The 16,361-nt window shown below is 44.7% G+C and overlaps 1 protein-coding gene across 1 annotated transcript in view; it reads left to right on the top strand.

The window, feature by feature from the left end:
• Positions 1 to 16,361, top strand: part of LOC121582490 (pappalysin-1-like) — a 119,914-nt gene that overhangs the window by 20,070 nt on the left and 83,483 nt on the right. The window contains exons 3-7 of the mRNA XM_041898308.1: positions 3,329 to 3,474; positions 3,706 to 3,999; positions 5,861 to 6,053; positions 6,303 to 6,424; positions 13,956 to 14,457. Of these exons, the coding sequence (XP_041754242.1) occupies positions 3,329 to 3,474; positions 3,706 to 3,999; positions 5,861 to 6,053; positions 6,303 to 6,424; positions 13,956 to 14,457 (1,257 nt within the window). The remainder of the gene's footprint in view (positions 1 to 3,328; positions 3,475 to 3,705; positions 4,000 to 5,860; positions 6,054 to 6,302; positions 6,425 to 13,955; positions 14,458 to 16,361) is intronic.

Here is a 16,361-nt window from a genome sequence, read left to right as displayed (position 1 = left end):
AAAGGCAATGCTACCAAATACTAATTGAGTGTATGTAAACTTCTGACCCACTGGGAATGTGATGAAATAAATAAAAGCTGAAATAAATCATTCTCTCTACTATTATTCTACTATTTCATCTTCTTAAAATGAAGTGGTGATCCTAACTGACCTAAGACAAGGAATTTTTACTAGGATTAAATGTCAGGAATTGTGAAAAATTGAGTTAAAATGAATTTGGCTAAGGTGTATGTAAACTTCCGACTTCAACTGTATCTGCAATATTAAAGCTGAACAACAAACAAAAATGAAATAAAAAACAAACTAAAAAGTCAATGTTTTCGACAGTTCACTAAACAACTACAGATTTATAACCACAGTTACCACAACTCAGCACAAAGACAACAGGAGCTCTGCCTCCGCTATTCTAGCACCATTTCAACTTAAACATTTAAACGTCATCAAATCAACAAGGTTATATATGCTTAGTTTAGTACACTGAAAACAATCTTAAAGATACTAAAAACAATTTCGTTGAATCAATGTTGCTAAATATCATGTGGCTGTCCATGGTACTGATTTCTCTCTGTGTGTGTGTGTGTGTGTGTGTGTGTGTGTGTGTGTGTGTGCGTGTGCAAAACATTTTTGGGGACTCACCCTACTTGTAGACTAGTTGAACGCCAATGTCATCCTCCTCTCTTTCATGTTGGCAAAACGGTCTATGGCTCTGCTAGCTAGTTAACATGAGCCTAATTGGCTACATCTAGGCTACAAATTGAACTTCAATTGTCTCAGGCCAGTAGCACAACATATTCATTTATGGTTAGATCAGAATCGCTGTCATAATCATTGCCTGTACAGATAATTAAGTCAAAACCACAAGTCCAAATCCCCATCTCCATCCATGGCTTAGGAAAAGGCCAATGTAGCAAGCTAGCTACTGCAGGACATCAACACAAGCAGACCAGAAACAGACACGTTTTTCTGAAAATAACGTTTTGCTTAGGAAGTGATTTGATTGGTGTGAAGCCACATCCAAACTGGCCTCCCCTGGGGGGCGTTTTGCTGCACCAGGATAACCCTGATTGGCAAATAATTGTATTAAAAAATGTATCAAGGGAGGCCAAATTCTAGCTGGCATCAATCAATGAAATGCTACGGCGGCAACGTCATACTCTTTTGGTCCAGACAGCATCAGATACATGGGCTACACATACTGAGAGGCAAATCCATGCACCCTGACAGACACACTTGCAGCCGGGCCTGTTTTCATGCAGTCATGCTAAAGTCTGCATCCGTCCATCCAGTCCACATCTGATGTGTGTTGTGTTGTTGTCACAGAGCCAATACATTAGACTTAATTGAACTCAGTTTAGATGGGTTCTGACCTACAATAGTACTGCTTTTATCTGTTGTTGATTTACTCATCTTGCCATTAAACCCCCCTGACCCTTTTTTCCCCTCATGCACGGCCAAAAAGCCGGACAAATATTTTCAGAGGAAATAATGAAATTCCTGAAATTATTAGGAAGAGGGACCTTATATCATGTGCTCTCCGTTGGCCTGGCCCCTGTGCACGCCTCCGGTCTCCCACAGGCAGAGCAGGACTTTTTCACTATGCCGCCCCATATTCAAAACACACCTGGCCCAGACCCCGTCACAGGAACTAAACCTATACAGCATCCTTATACTTCCTCACCTACTGGTCTGGACTTATTTCTCTGAAGGAGTGGAGGGAAGTCAATCTAGAAGAGCCAGATCAACAGTTGCAGGGTTTTAACTCTAACAACTGTGGTGTGCAATAACGGCATGTCCTTCCCATATCTGCACCACTTGGCTCACCCTCTTATAAAGCCTTCATTATTCTGTCCCAACGCTTAATCAACCCTATCCTAACATGTCACCTGCCACGACCATTCACTCCAATTATGCTGCATGGCACCCCACTGTCCTCCACTTCTGCAGTGCTGAGGGTGTTAGCTTAGCCTATATTTTATCCACTAAGGATTTTACTGCAACTTTTTCTGCAACTTTTATTTCTTCTTCTTCCTTTTACGATATCCTCATTTGTCAGCACGTTTATGGCAGCCCACTTCACCCTTGTGCTCCGTTGCCCTCCTTCCCCACTTATGGATTCTCTCCCAAACTGAGTCTGAGATCTCCCCTACTCTCTCTTTAATTAATCATCCATGTAATTACATAAAATATAGCAGGTCAGTTTTTTGCTGTCGTCTCCCCCTGCAGTTATAAATGTTTGTCTGGGGCCTTCGTCCATTACGCCATGTTTTAGAACCAGACAAGGAGTCACTTCAGGTGAACTAGTAGCCAACCGTTTTATTTCTCTTCCTCTCTGCCGACTCAGAGCGCGACAACTGTGTGTCAGTTTGAGAGTTGATTTCTGATGCTGTATTGTACAATGGAGTTACTCTGGTTCAAGCTGGTAGTTGTTCAAGTATATATTGTGATTCATACACATAAACAACTCATAAACATTCGGTGAAAAAGGGTCAAAGTGGATCAAAACGTTTAATGCAACTTGTTCCACTGCATGTTTGTCATTCTGAATTATGATGATCCAGTTGCCCTGTGTGTGTAACTCGACTGTCTGTCTTCGCAAGACAGCTGACAAATATCGACTGAAGAAACTCACATTTGTAACATATATCTCTCTCCTCCAAGAATTCACTGATCTTGTCAGTACGATCTGCCAAGACCACCAGCTTGGCTATTGGATAAGGGCTTTTGACATTTGCAGAAGGAAGGGGACTGACAGTTTCATGGTGTTGGACTATGTGTTCTCATATATTCCCTGTCCACTTCTAGCATAGTATTAGCCAAGCACAGTAAACACATCTCAATCAGACCTACCTGCCTACATTCTGTCTCAATCTGCCTTTCTCAGCTCCAGGACTTTTCTATTCTGAAATGATTTTGCTACCTCTCTTCTTAACGGTCTTTTGTCTGAAATGATCACATTTTTCTTCAGAATTAGGAAATATCTTTGCTCCACAAACAATTGTGATGTGAAATGAACTGGCTCTCGTTCCTACATTTGTTTAAATCTCTCTCTCTCTCTCTCTCTCTCTCTCTCTCTCTCTCTCTCTCTCTCTCTCTCTCTCTCTCTCTCTCTCTCTCTCTCTCTCTGTCTCTCTGTTTGCCTGTCTGTCTGTCTGTCTCTCTCTTGCTGCCTCCCTCTCGCTGCCTCCCTCTCTCTCTTGCTGCCTCCCTCTCGCTGCCTCCCTTTCTCTCGCTGCCTCCCTCTCTCTCGCTGCCTCCCTCTCTCTCGCTGCCTCCCTCTCTCTCGCTGCCTCCCTTTCTCTCGCTGCCTCCCTCTCTCTCTGGTCTCTAGAGCCTATTTGGATGTAAAGGAGCTGAAAGAGATCCTGAATCTGGATGGCTCCACACACCTGAACGTCTTCTTTGCCAACTCGTCTGATGAAGATCTGGCCGGTGTCGCCACTTGGCCGTGGGACAAAGAAGCACTAACACATTTGGGTAAAGACACACACACACACTCCACCTTCTCAACAGCCCCCGTTGTTGATTAGGAGTAATTACAGTGTGAGCCCTGAGCAGTCTCTCCATCTCTACCGCCACTCTGACAGGGAGGAAGGTGATAATGAAGCTGTGGGGGTTGATGAATAATGCATTATCTCAATCCCTCTCCAGCATCCAGAACTTTCTAGTGTGAATAGGTGTTTGTCTGTGTCTGCTCTCCATTCGTAGGTGGCATTGTTTTGAACCCCTCCTTCTACGGCACATTTGGTCACACCCACACCATGATCCATGAGATTGGCCACAGTCTCGGGCTGTATCACGTGTTCCGGGGGATCTCTGAGATTGAGTCGTGTAACGATGCGTGTCTGGAGACTGAGCCCTCGTTGGAGACAGGAGATCTGTGTGAAGACACTAACCCCACGCCCAAGTACAAGCACTGCAGAGACCCTGAGCCTGGCAACGACACCTGCGAGCGTCGTCACTTCACACACACACCATACAACAACTACATGAGCTACGCAGGTGAGATTGCACTGCTAACATACATACACGCACACACAGACAAAAAAAACAACGTAAACTGACATACAAACACGTGCACACTTTCTGACACGCATAAACAGGCACAGAATGCTGTGGTGTGCCTTGAATTCTAAATAAATCATAGACAGTGTCACCAGCAACGCACCCCCACACCATAACACCTCCTCCTCCATACTTTATGGAGGGAAATACACATGCAGAGATCATCCGTTTACCCACACCGCGTTTCAAAAAGGCGGTTGGAACCAAAAATCTCAAATTTGGACTCCAGACCAAAGGACAAATTTCCACCGGTCTAATGTCCATTGCTCGTGTTTGTTGGCCCATGCAAGTCTCATCTTCTTATTGGTGTCCATTAGTAGTGGTTTCTTTGCAGCAATTCGACCAGGAAGGCCTGATTCACACAGTCTCCTCTGAACAGTTGATGTTGAGATGTGTCTGTTACTTAAACTCTGTGAAGCATTTATTTGGGCTGCAATTTCTGAGGCTGGTAACTCGAATGAACTTATCCTCTGCAGCAGAGGTAACTCTGGGTCTGTCATTCCAGTGGCGGAACTCATTAGAGCCAGTTTCATCATAGCGCTTGATGGTTTTTGCGACTGCAAAGTTCTTGACATTTTCCGTATTGACTGACATTCATGTCTTAAAGTAATGAGGGACTGTCATTTCTCTTTGCTTATGTGAGCTGTTCTTGCCATAATATGGACTTGGTCTTTTACCAAATAGGGCTATCTTCTGTATACCCCACCGACCTTGTCACAACACAACTGATTGGCTCAAATGCATTAAGAAGGATAGAAATTCCACAAATTAACTTTTAAGAAGGCACAACAGTTAATTGAAATGCATTCCAGGTGACTACCTCATGAAGCTGGTTGAGAGAATGCCAAGAGTGTGCAAAGCTGTCATCAAGGCAAAGGGTGGCTATTTGAAGAATTTCAAATATAAAATATATTTTGAATTTTTTTACACTTTTTTGGTTACTACATGATTCCATATGTGTTATTTAATCATTTTTGATGTCTTAACTATTATCCTAAAATGTAAAAAATTGTAAAAATAAAGAAAAACCCTTGAATGAGTAGGTGTGTCCATGAGACTGGTAATGTACATCATACAAACATGTGCCTATGGTCCTATAATCCATCACACGCTGCTGTCCCTCACTCAGAAATAGACACACATCAAATAGGAATGTCCAACCATACAGTATGCTGACCCCGAGTGTCACATAAAGATCTAGGATCTTAATTTGAGCCAGTCTCCTACAGCAGGAAAATAATCCTGCAGCAACACAAAATTATTAGTGGACATTTTTGAAGTGGTTGAGACATTTTTCGTAAGGGAAAATTAAGTCTGAAATTTCTAAGTGGAAATTACAAACTTTAGAAGCCTTTTTAAACCTCAAATACACTACAAGTTTTAAATGCCCTGCAATGCAGGAAAGTTATCCTGCAACAGGGTGATCAAATTAAGATCCTACATCTGTGTGTGTGCCTTAGCAAGTGTGGAATGTAGACATTGCATTCGAAAAACACCCTGGGTATATTCTACTGTATGTTCAGGTCACTGACCTGTAGAGACTGTAAGAATATTGCTTCTCTTAATAACATTGCTACAGACTCTGTAGATACAGGCCCTGTTTTTCTATCTTCTGTACGTTTACAGTATATGTACATTACTTCTCAGGCGTTCCCAAACCATCCCCTATTGGCTAAGTCAACCATTAACCTATATTCTGCTATAAAATATAATGAATTTTAAATCCTACTTAAATCCCATTAATACATAATCTACAGACCATCATATTAAATTGTTTCTGATCATCTCTTCCACATAGATGACGACTGTACGGACTCTTTCACCCCCAACCAAGTTGCCCGGATGCACTGCTACCTGGACCTGATCTACCAGACGTGGCAGCCCGCGTCCAAACCACCCCCTGTACCCATGGCGCCCCAAGTGGTGGGGCAGGAGCATGACGCCATTACCCTGGAGTGGTTCCCGCCTATCTCCGGCCACTTCTACAACAGGTGAAATGAGCTGGACGAATGGGGCAGGCAGCACAGTGGGGATCTTTTGTATTGACCTCCACTCTGCAGAGGACTGGAGATATTTTTAAAAAATGGGTTGACTGTCTGTTTCGATTGCATCAAAATTATCACATGTCTATTGGCCTGTTTTTAAATGAGTGCCAGTCCAATTAGACTGTATCTTAGTGAGTGTGTTTCCATATAAACTGTATCTAAGTTGGTTGCTGTGCCTGTCTGTTGGTTTCCTAGAGAAGTGGGATCAGTGTGTGATAAATGCACAGAGGGCCGGGTCCTGCTGCAGTACGCATCTAACTCCTCGTCCCCCCGACCCTGCGCCCCTTCTGGACACTGGAGCCCCCGTGAGGCCGAAGGTAAGACAGCTCTATTCTGGGTTATTAATTACAACACGTCTGACTGACTGACTGACCAACTGACAAACTGTCTGAAAGCACTCCTCGCCTCTCTATCTCACCCAGGCTGAAACAACTCACCCACCTCATTCACAACCTCCAGATTCATCACTGAAACCTCTGTAACCTTCACAGCTCAGTACACTTCTCCTACTCCCTTTACCCATTCATTTACTTTTACCCTCCTGGATTCTAACCACCCTACCCCAGAACATACAGTACATACAGGAGGTACTGTAAACCACCCACCCTGCCTTGTAAGGCAGGCCCACCCACCCCACACACATTCTCAATGTAACCCCACCCTGTCCTCCTTCTGCCAAAACACCTATTCCCTCCCTTTTCCTCTTACTGATAGCATCTTCACCATATCAGGAAACTGAAATCTCACTACTCCCTCTAGGTTAGTATTTGGCATCTGTGTCAACTCTCAAACATGCAAATCATTTGGTCGCTGAGTCAAGCCCCAAACATGCAAATGATTCATCTGAGTCACGGCCCTTGACACGAGCTGAGGGACGCAGAGGGAGTCAAAGTTGAGCCAGTGTTCCCAACGGAATGGAGATTCCGTATCCCAGAAATACCAAACGTGGGCTCACAGCGACAGGCATGGTGGGAACTGGGAAGAGCTCTCCACGGATCATGTCCGTGACATCATTTCTCCCATTTGGTATCAGGGAAAGTTAGGACAGTGAAAGCTGAAATCAACTGCCTTCCTGAAATAGGATGCATTTTTCTTCCCCTCTCTCCTCCAGCTCTTGCAGAGGATTTTAGAACAACTGTAGAGGGACCAGCATTAGGGAGGTGGAATTTGGTCTTTATAAATAGTCTGCACAGCTGTGCACCTCTGACCGCTAGCTGTCTCTGGCATCTGCAGTATTAAGCGTTGTTCAGAGTGTGTTGGAGTGTGTTTCAATGTATGTATTAGTGGGTCAGTATATCTGCCATTATTATGGCATACTGCATCTAGAGGAAGTTTGATGGCTAAATACACAGCTGATAATATCTGTACATTAGAACTAGATCAGTCTATTCAATCTAGTCTAGATATGGAGATACAGAAGTATTACAACTCTGTCCTAGGTCCTCTGATAAGAAATAAACTGATAAGGAATAGATTATCCCTACTGTGTTGGTATGTTGATAGAGATGCCAAGATGGCACAGTTTCCCAAGCTTCAAAGTTATTCTGTGGTCTTTCAGGGTCAGAGCTAGAGTCTGTAGAATTCAGTGAGATCTGATCAACTTGGCAGCTGTCCGACAGCACATGGCTAATAATGAACCCAGTGACTCATTGGGCTGGGGATCAGACCGCCGTTAGTGCTGTGTCTCTGTGTGTGTGTGTGTGTGTGTGTGTGTGTGTGCGTGCGCGCGTGCGCGCTTGCGCACATGTCTGTGTGTGTGTCTGTTTGCATGGTCCTTGCCGCACACAGGCTACAGTGTGTGTATGAGAGGCATGTCTGGGCTTGTCTGCGGCACTGTGTGTAAACCTCACTCTGTTTTCACTCTTGGAAGTGCTCCCTGTTTGCAAGCAGCAGATTCCCGCTCCCCTGTTTACACACCGATGCTAGTCCATCACAGGCTGCTAACAGCTGCATTCTTGTGTGTGTGTGTGTGTGTGTGTGTGTGTTGTCTCTGTGGCAGCTTATGACAGTCAAGTAACCACCACCCACAGACATCCCGACGATGCAAGCATGCAAAATGCCAATGCCATGAGTCTGTGTATGTCGGCATGTGTTAACGTAGTGTGTATGTGTGTAGTTGAATCGGTGGCTGAGAGGTTGAATATGTATTGGTGTGTGTGTGCGTGCGTGCAAGGGACAGTGGGCATGTCCAGGCATGTGTGTGTGTGTGTGTGAATAGGTGTGTACAGGCATATATGTGTGCGTGTGTGCGTCTGTAACACGCCTGACACCTGTCAGTCCCCTGGCTCGTGTTCCAACACTTCTGTAGCTAGGAAACCCTGGCATGGTCAGAAAGAGAGCTGGAGCACCCCTCGTAAATCTTTACTGCTCTATACCCATGAAAAATATGGCTGGGGGAAGAGAAAACCAGAGCATGAAAAAAGAGAGGGAAGAAAGCATGTGGATTGGAGAAACTATGTGGAAACCACCCAAGATAGTTAAGCGAATTGCATGTGGTTTGTGACATTCAGGAGGAGGATCCTGCAGCTGATTGTAAGCAGGAGTGTGTGTGGATGGACGTGAAGGACCTGGGATGTGTGTGCAAAGTCACGAGTGCACACATGTATAGGTCTCTGTTTGTATGTGTGTGTGTATCTGGAGAGGGTTTGTTCAATGAGGGTCTTGTAAATTGTCTGTGTGTGTGCACACATGGCATTTGTCAGTGTGCGTATTAATGTGTATATGTGCTTGCTGCACCAAGCCGTGCATCGCCAAGTGTTCCTGTCTGACTGGCCCAGATGTCAGGGTCATGCTTTCATTAACAGCGGCCTCCTTTGAAGGCGGGGCAGTGTCAAGCCTCACTGCATTATGTGATGCAGTGTGTGTTTGGTGAGTGTGTGTGCTCTCACTGTCTGTCTTGGAGAACAACTCACTGGGCTCTGCTCCATTGCTGTCAGTGCTGCACACTGCAGGGACTCAGGGCGACAGGGTTCAGACACAAAGTACCTGAAGAGAAAGAACAGCTTCCCCTGCTTTATCTCCACTAGCACTTTAATGATACTCATGAGATAATGACTTGTTGATGGAGAGGGATTGGATAGAGACATGGATGCATACAGAGACTAACAGAGAATGTGCAGTCATGCATGTACTGTACGCTCACACACTCATAAACACACTTATTCTGGAGAATATCAATCCTGACGCGCGCTACCTCAGTTTAAGCGATACTCCCTGAAGGCAATACAATACAAATGACAAATCAGCCAGAACCTTGGCCAGGACCTTGTTGCATTGCGTATGACGCAAAATATTAGAAAATACTCCCCTGCCGCGTGCCCGATTGCATTGACCGATGGCCTGTTCCATCTCCAAAACTTTCCAATTCCTCAGTAGCATATTTTCAAATCCAACAATGTTTTTACTGCTGCAACGCTCCAAATGTTCCAAAAGCTACTCACGCTTTTAGAATGTCTTAATGACATTGCTTGTTTCTCGTTTGGCTTCTTGGCGAAACTCTTAGCAATAATGAATCACAGTGGAACCTAGAACCCAGAACATTCCAATTCAGTGTTCCGGTTCATTTCATTGTATAATGTCACAGGAATTCCCTCCGATATCCTATAAAAGAGTTGCACTATATAAAAGCATCTGCACGCCAGGACAAGGTTGTGTTTTTTTCAACATTGGGATGTTGAGTGGAGGCCAGCGAGGTTGATCTGGAAAAGAAGGAGAGGACTGGTGGATGTGTGCCGAAGGAAATATCTGCAAAGTCCCCAGGCGAGGGAGAGGAGCTGGGCTGTCAGTGTCACCACCCCTCCTTCAGGCCCTCTGCTTTCCCCATCACTCACCCTTCCCACCACGTTCTCCATCCCTCACCCCTGTCACCCACGCCAACTGTTTAGACTGCAGATATTATATGCAGAGAGATGGAATGAATGAATGAATGACTGACTGACGTTTATTGGCCTTCTAGACTAGAGGAAGTTCTTAAAGATTGACTGCTATGAGGAATCGTTGATTCATTTCATGTATCAATTGAAAGATATATGCTGTCATACAGCTATGACTGTGTTACATTTACATTTACATTTACGTCATTTAGCAGACGCTCTTATCCAGAGCGACTTACAGTTAGTTAGTGCATACATTATTATTTTTTGATACCCCCTGTGGGAATCGAACCCACAACCTTGGCGTTGCAAACGCCATGCTCTATCAACTGAGCTACATCCCTGCCGGCCATTCCCTCCCCTACCCTGGATGACGCTGGGCCAATTGTGCGCCGCCCCATGGGTCTCCCGGTCGCGGCCGGCTACGACAGAGCCTGGATTCGAACCAGGATCTCTAGTGGCACAGCTAGCACTGCGATGCAGTGCCTTAGACCACTGCGCCACTCGGGAGGTTCACACAGATGACACAGTAAGGCTCTCAAGGGACAAAACACAAGTGAGCAAGACATATTTCCATTGTGGTTCCTCTCATGGCCTCTAGTTAGAGGTCATGGCATGAATACAAGTAACGAAAGTTACTTCAGTGCAAGTCAGTCAGTCTGTTGTGTGTTTGACTCCATTTCATTTATTCCATTCCAGCCATTACAATGAGCCTGTCCTCCTATTGCTCCTCCCACCAGCCTCTTCTGAGGACAATGGTTACTTCAGTGCAAGTCAGTCTGTTGTGAGTTTGTTATAGAGAGTGTGACTTATGACGGAGAGGAAGGCCCCTTTCTTAGAAAGCAGAGTGCATGCACGGACATATCCCTCTATGTTTATCTATCCGTATCCAAGTTCATTCCAGTCCCCTGTTTCTACGCGCTCCACAATTCCACACTGTCTGATTCCCACATGATGCCAGAGGGCGAAACACTACACATTCAACCCTATTGCAATTAAGCTGGAATTCCTCCCAATGTCTCTTTCCCCCTTTCCTAGAACAAGCGATCTCCTAGACAGGTTGATACCCACATGGGATTAGCAAATCAAGTGAGAAAGCAAGGCCTCCTATTCAAAGGCCAGGTTTGGATTATCTGAACACCTTGAGGGCCTTTCAGCAGCCTGGGAGGCAAGGCTAGGTCAAACGCTATAGAGCTGTTTTTGTACCAGAGAGTAGATTTAACCCTAATGAAAAGGTGCTGTCTTGGTTGGATTTTAAGGATAAAATCTGTAATACTCAAAATTACTGTACTTGTAATTCTACAGTGTTGAAAAATAGACCTGGGTCTTGCCATGGTTGCATATAATCTTTATGCATATGTTTTACTTACTCTATAGATGATCTTATGATGGATGACATCCCCATCCTGTGTCATCGTAAATCTCGAACCTCTGGCGTCCGTAGTAGGAGTTATAGAGCAGGAGGACAGCCCATCATAACAGCTGACATTACAAAATATTTTCGGTGGCTAAAACTCCTTTCCTCAAAAAGTCAATGAAAAACTCCCCACAGAATGTGAGGGGCACATTATGAGAGAGAGAGGCTGGGTGCAAAACTCTGAGTATCTCAGTTCCTCAGTTTCTTTTCTCTCCTTTTTTTCAAAGTTACCTCTACTCTGGCCACACACACACTTACAATAATAAATGTGTTGAGATAATGTGGCCTGGAAACCGAATTCAGTGCTCACTTGATTAAACACTGGAATTTTGTGCAGTGCCCAGAATTGAGGTTAGCAAATGGGTTTGTCGGTTGCCAGTTTGGAAGTGCACAAAAGGAAAACAGGGAGAACACAGTGTCTCCCATAACGCTGGCTTTTCAAAGCGCTTGATGAATGTTGGTATACGTCACTCTGGATAATACGAGGTAGCTTTGGACTCCAAATATGGCTGGAGGAGTGCTGTTTGGTGTTGTAATGACTGCCACTGAAGTGAGAACCCTGTGCAGGGCCTCTCTCAGGAGGAACACAGGCAGCTTGTCTGCTGCCTCCCCTGCTTTACTGACAATGAACTCAGTCCCATGTCTGTCGCATGCAGTCCATTGCTGAGAAAAGCCAAATACTCATTCAGCCATGATACTTCACTGACAACAGCCATTTGTAGTCAGTCATACCACTGTTCTATATACACATTCTTTATTTTTGTATTTTATCGACAGCACTTCCCCCTACTAGGGGTTCATGCACCTGCAGCTCTTCCTTGCCTGTAAACTAATTCAAACAACCACACATGGTCATGTTTGCAAATGCATTGACCTAACCTTTGTTTTCTATTGTATTTCATTTAGTCTGATACAGTGAGGGAAAAAATTTTTTGATCCCCTGCTGATTTTTTACGTTTGCCCACTGACAAAGAAATGATCAGTTTATAATTTTAATGGTAGGTTTATTTGAACAGTGAGAGACAGAATAACAACTAAGAAATCCAGAAAAACGCATGTCAAAAATTTTATAAATTGATTTGCATTTTAATGAGGGAAATAAGTATTTGACCCCTTCTCAATCAGAAAGATTTCTGGCTCCCAGGTGTCTTTTATACAGGTAACGAGCTGAGATTAGGAGCACACTCTTAAAGGGAGTGCTCCTAATCTCAGTTTGTTACCTGTATAAAAGACACCTGTCCACAGAAGCAATCAATCAATCAGATTCCAAACTCTCCACCATGGCCAAGACCAAAGAGCTCTCCAAGGATGTCAGGGGCAAGATTGTAGACCTACACAAGGCTGGAATATTGGTGACAACAGTTGGTGCGATTATTCGCAAATGGAAGAAACACAAAATAACTGTCAATCTCCCTCGGCCTGGGGCTCCATGCAAGATCTCACCTTGTGGAGGTGGGAGGAATCAGCCCAGAACTACACGGGAGGATCTTGTCAATGATCTCAAGGCAGCTGGGACCATAGTCACCAAGAAAACAATTGGTAACACACTACGCCGTGAAGGACTGAAATCCTGCAGTGCCCGCAAGGTCCCCCTGCTCAAGAAAGCACATATACAGGGCCGTCTGAAGTTTGCCAATGAACATCTGAATGATTCAGAGGAGAACTGGGTGAAAGTGTTGTGGTCAGATGAGACCAAAATCGAGCTCTTTGGCATCAACTGAACTCGCTGTGTTTGGAGGAGGAGGAATGCTGACTATGACCCCAAGAACACCATCCCCACCGTCAAACATGGAGGTGGAAACATTATGCTTTGGGGGTGTTTTTCTGCTAAGGGGACAGGACAACTTCACCGCATCAAAGGGACGATGGACGGGGCCATGTACTGTCAAATCTTGGGTGAGAACCTCCTTCCCTCTGCCAGGGCATTGAAAATGGGTCGTGGATGGGTATTCTAGCATGACAATGACCCAAAACACATGGCCAAAGCAACAAAGGAGTGGCTCAAGAAGAAGCACATGAAGGTCCTGGAGTGGCCTAGCCAGTCTCCAGACCTTAATCCCATAGAAAATCTGTGGAGGGAGCTGAAGGTTTGAGTTGCCAAACGTCAGCCTCGAAACCTTAATGACTTGGAGAAGATCTGCAAAGAGGAGTGGGACAAAATCCCTCCTGAGATGTGTGCAAACCTGGTGGCCAACTACAAGAAACGTCTGACCTCTGTGATTGCCAACAAGGGTTTTGCCACCTAGTACTAAGTCATGTTTTGCAGAGGGGTCAAATACTTATTTCCCTCATTAAAATGCATATCAATTCATAACATTTTTTACATGCGTTTTTCTGGATTTGTTTGTTGTTATTCTGTCTCTCACTGTTCAAATAAACCTACCATTAAAATTATAGACTGATCATGTCTTTGTAAGTGGGCAAACGTACAAAATCAGCAGGGGATGAAATACTTTTTTCCCTCACTGTATGTGTTTGTTGTGTCTGAGTGTGTATTTCCTTTATAGTTATTTATATGTTATGTCTGATCTGCTGTACCTCTGTTCTTTTGACCCCCAGGACCTCCAGACGTGGAGCAGGCGTGTGAGCCCAGCGTGCGCACCTGGAGCCCCAACGCCGGCATCGAGCAGGGGGCCGTGGGGCTGTCCGAGTGCCCCCTGCAGGGCTGCATGCTCCAGCTAGAGTTCCCGCACCCATTGGTGCCCGACTCCCTCACTGTGTGGGTCACCTTCTTCAGCCCCGAGGAGACAGCCCTTCCTGCCATCCACAACATCCTGCTCCTGACCGTCAGTGGAAACAACCTTTCGTTGGGCCCTAGTAACGTGTTCTGTGACACGCCGCTGACGCTGAAGCTGGACGTGGAGGAGGAGGTGTACGGCGTGCAGTTCTTCACCATGGAGCAGCACCTGGAGATTGATGCTACCCTGCTGGCGTCTAAGCCCAACTGCCTGCTGTGTTGCTACTGCCAGCCGCTCCGCTACCGACTGCTGCGCCAGCCACCATTCTCCCATGCCCCCCACGGCGTGGTGTTGAACAACCCTGCCAGGCGATACACTGACAGGTGAGGAACCAGACCGGGTGGTTAGCTGTTTACTGTCAATTACAAGCGACCTGTGTGGGTTGTACTGTATTGGCCTAACGTAGGTTAATGATACACCAGGATTGCGTTCTCTGGTTAATGGGTGAGAAATGGCAGAGTAAGCATTATCTCTTCACACTGCCAATTAATCTGATCCCGAGCCCAATCTCCTCATTGACCCTGTGTGGGGGAAAAAAATCATATTTTTGCACCAAGTTGTTCTTGGTCAGGGTGTAAAGCGGAGCCAAAGTTAATATGCTGAGGCAAGCGCTGCAGCTGCAGGCTGATTTAAGCCTGGGCCCTGCCTGCCCGCCTGCCTGTGTCCAGAGGAGCAGCTGGTGTGGTCTTCCTGGCCCATGCTCTGTCTACCCCAGCCAGGCACCAGAGATCTGGGCTGTGGGCTCAGTATATCTCCCCTCTGGGATGGGCCTCAGCCTACCTCCCCTCTCTCTGGCACCTGTAGAATTAAGTGTTTTTGACGATTTTGACGATCTCAGAAATGTTTTGCAGTTAGTGTTTTGGGGTCGGAAGAAATTTATTTTCAAATCCCAAATTAGAAACCTCAGTGAAAATGTCTCCTATAATTATAAATGTCATGACGTTTCAATGTGTTCTTTTCAAACACCCCCAGGCGTATTGGTGGGCCACCACCAGTTTGATGGTTTCAAATCCACTGCCCAACACCCACTTCTCTAGTCAAAGGTCATTTATTGCTTGCCAAATTTTGGGGGGAGTTGCTGGGGTAAACAAATGTCTTGTTGATGGCATTATCTGTGCACGTGTCAGAGTTTTGTGCTTTCGTGGAATGTGCTGACTAGATAAAGGTAGCCCTCTCCGTGGCGTGGCCATGTGTTCTGCAATTTCACTATCGTGCTGTCAGCATGGTTCACATAAGAAGGAAAGTGGGTGATAAGACACGTTAGGGTGAGTATGCTTGTTATGCAAGATATAGAGGGTATGCCTGCGCGTAGCACATTATAATAACACCTTGTAATAAAGCATTTATAATGTATTAGTAAATAGTTTATTCATTTATTAATCATTACTCCCACATTTGTAAATGTTAGTAAGCTAGTTATTCACACATTCATAAACATATTTTCAAGTATGTCATAATGTTTCATAAGATCATTCATAAGATGTTTAATATAGGTCCTTATAAACCAGTTACTTATCATTAGTAAAGTCTTTTTGCAGAGTCTAAAGTGAGGGCTATTTATACTTTATAAATACTTTATAAATGTTTTGAATGCTGAGTGTTATTTCTCACAAAGAGATGGACATTCCAGCAGTACCTGATGCTCAATCATCAGGTCCTGCTCCGTCCAGGGTCTCAAAATGGCCCCTGGAACATATCAATGGTTAAACAATAAGCACACAATACAGAGGATGTTTAAGAAAATATATTAAACATTTCATTCCAAAACAGTAACACTGTTGTAGTAGTGTGATGTGTAACTTCATATACACTCTATGCTGAGTAAAGTCATGTTTTTCCTCCGAAAATGCTTACATTAGCGTTTGTTGGCAGTGACTTTTCTACCAAACCCAAAGTGTGGATTGCAGTCACTTCTTCGAGTAGTTCATAGACTGCTTATGAAGTAAGGAAACAAATATCTGAATACCTAATTTTGCTGAACTATCCTAATTACATTTAAAGAGTTACTACCATTAAAGGCCCAGTAAAAGGGCAGCCAAACAAAGCAAAGTATGAAAAAAGTATGTGGTTAAAATACTGAAGCACTGGAAGCATTTAAAGGTTATACATGTAACATTTCTACCTGCAAATACCTCTAAATGTCAATCACATATCAGTAGTAATGAATGGATAAAAATCCACTTGAGAAAAACTGGCTGGTCCGGCCAGCTACATCTCCCTGTTTTAT

Source organism: Coregonus clupeaformis, chromosome 15, assembly GCF_020615455.1.
Source record: "Coregonus clupeaformis isolate EN_2021a chromosome 15, ASM2061545v1, whole genome shotgun sequence".
NCBI classification, from domain to species: Eukaryota; Metazoa; Chordata; class Actinopteri; order Salmoniformes; family Salmonidae; genus Coregonus; species Coregonus clupeaformis.
The sequence above is the reverse complement of the archived record's forward strand: the minus strand, read 5'-3'. Positions and strand labels throughout refer to the sequence as shown.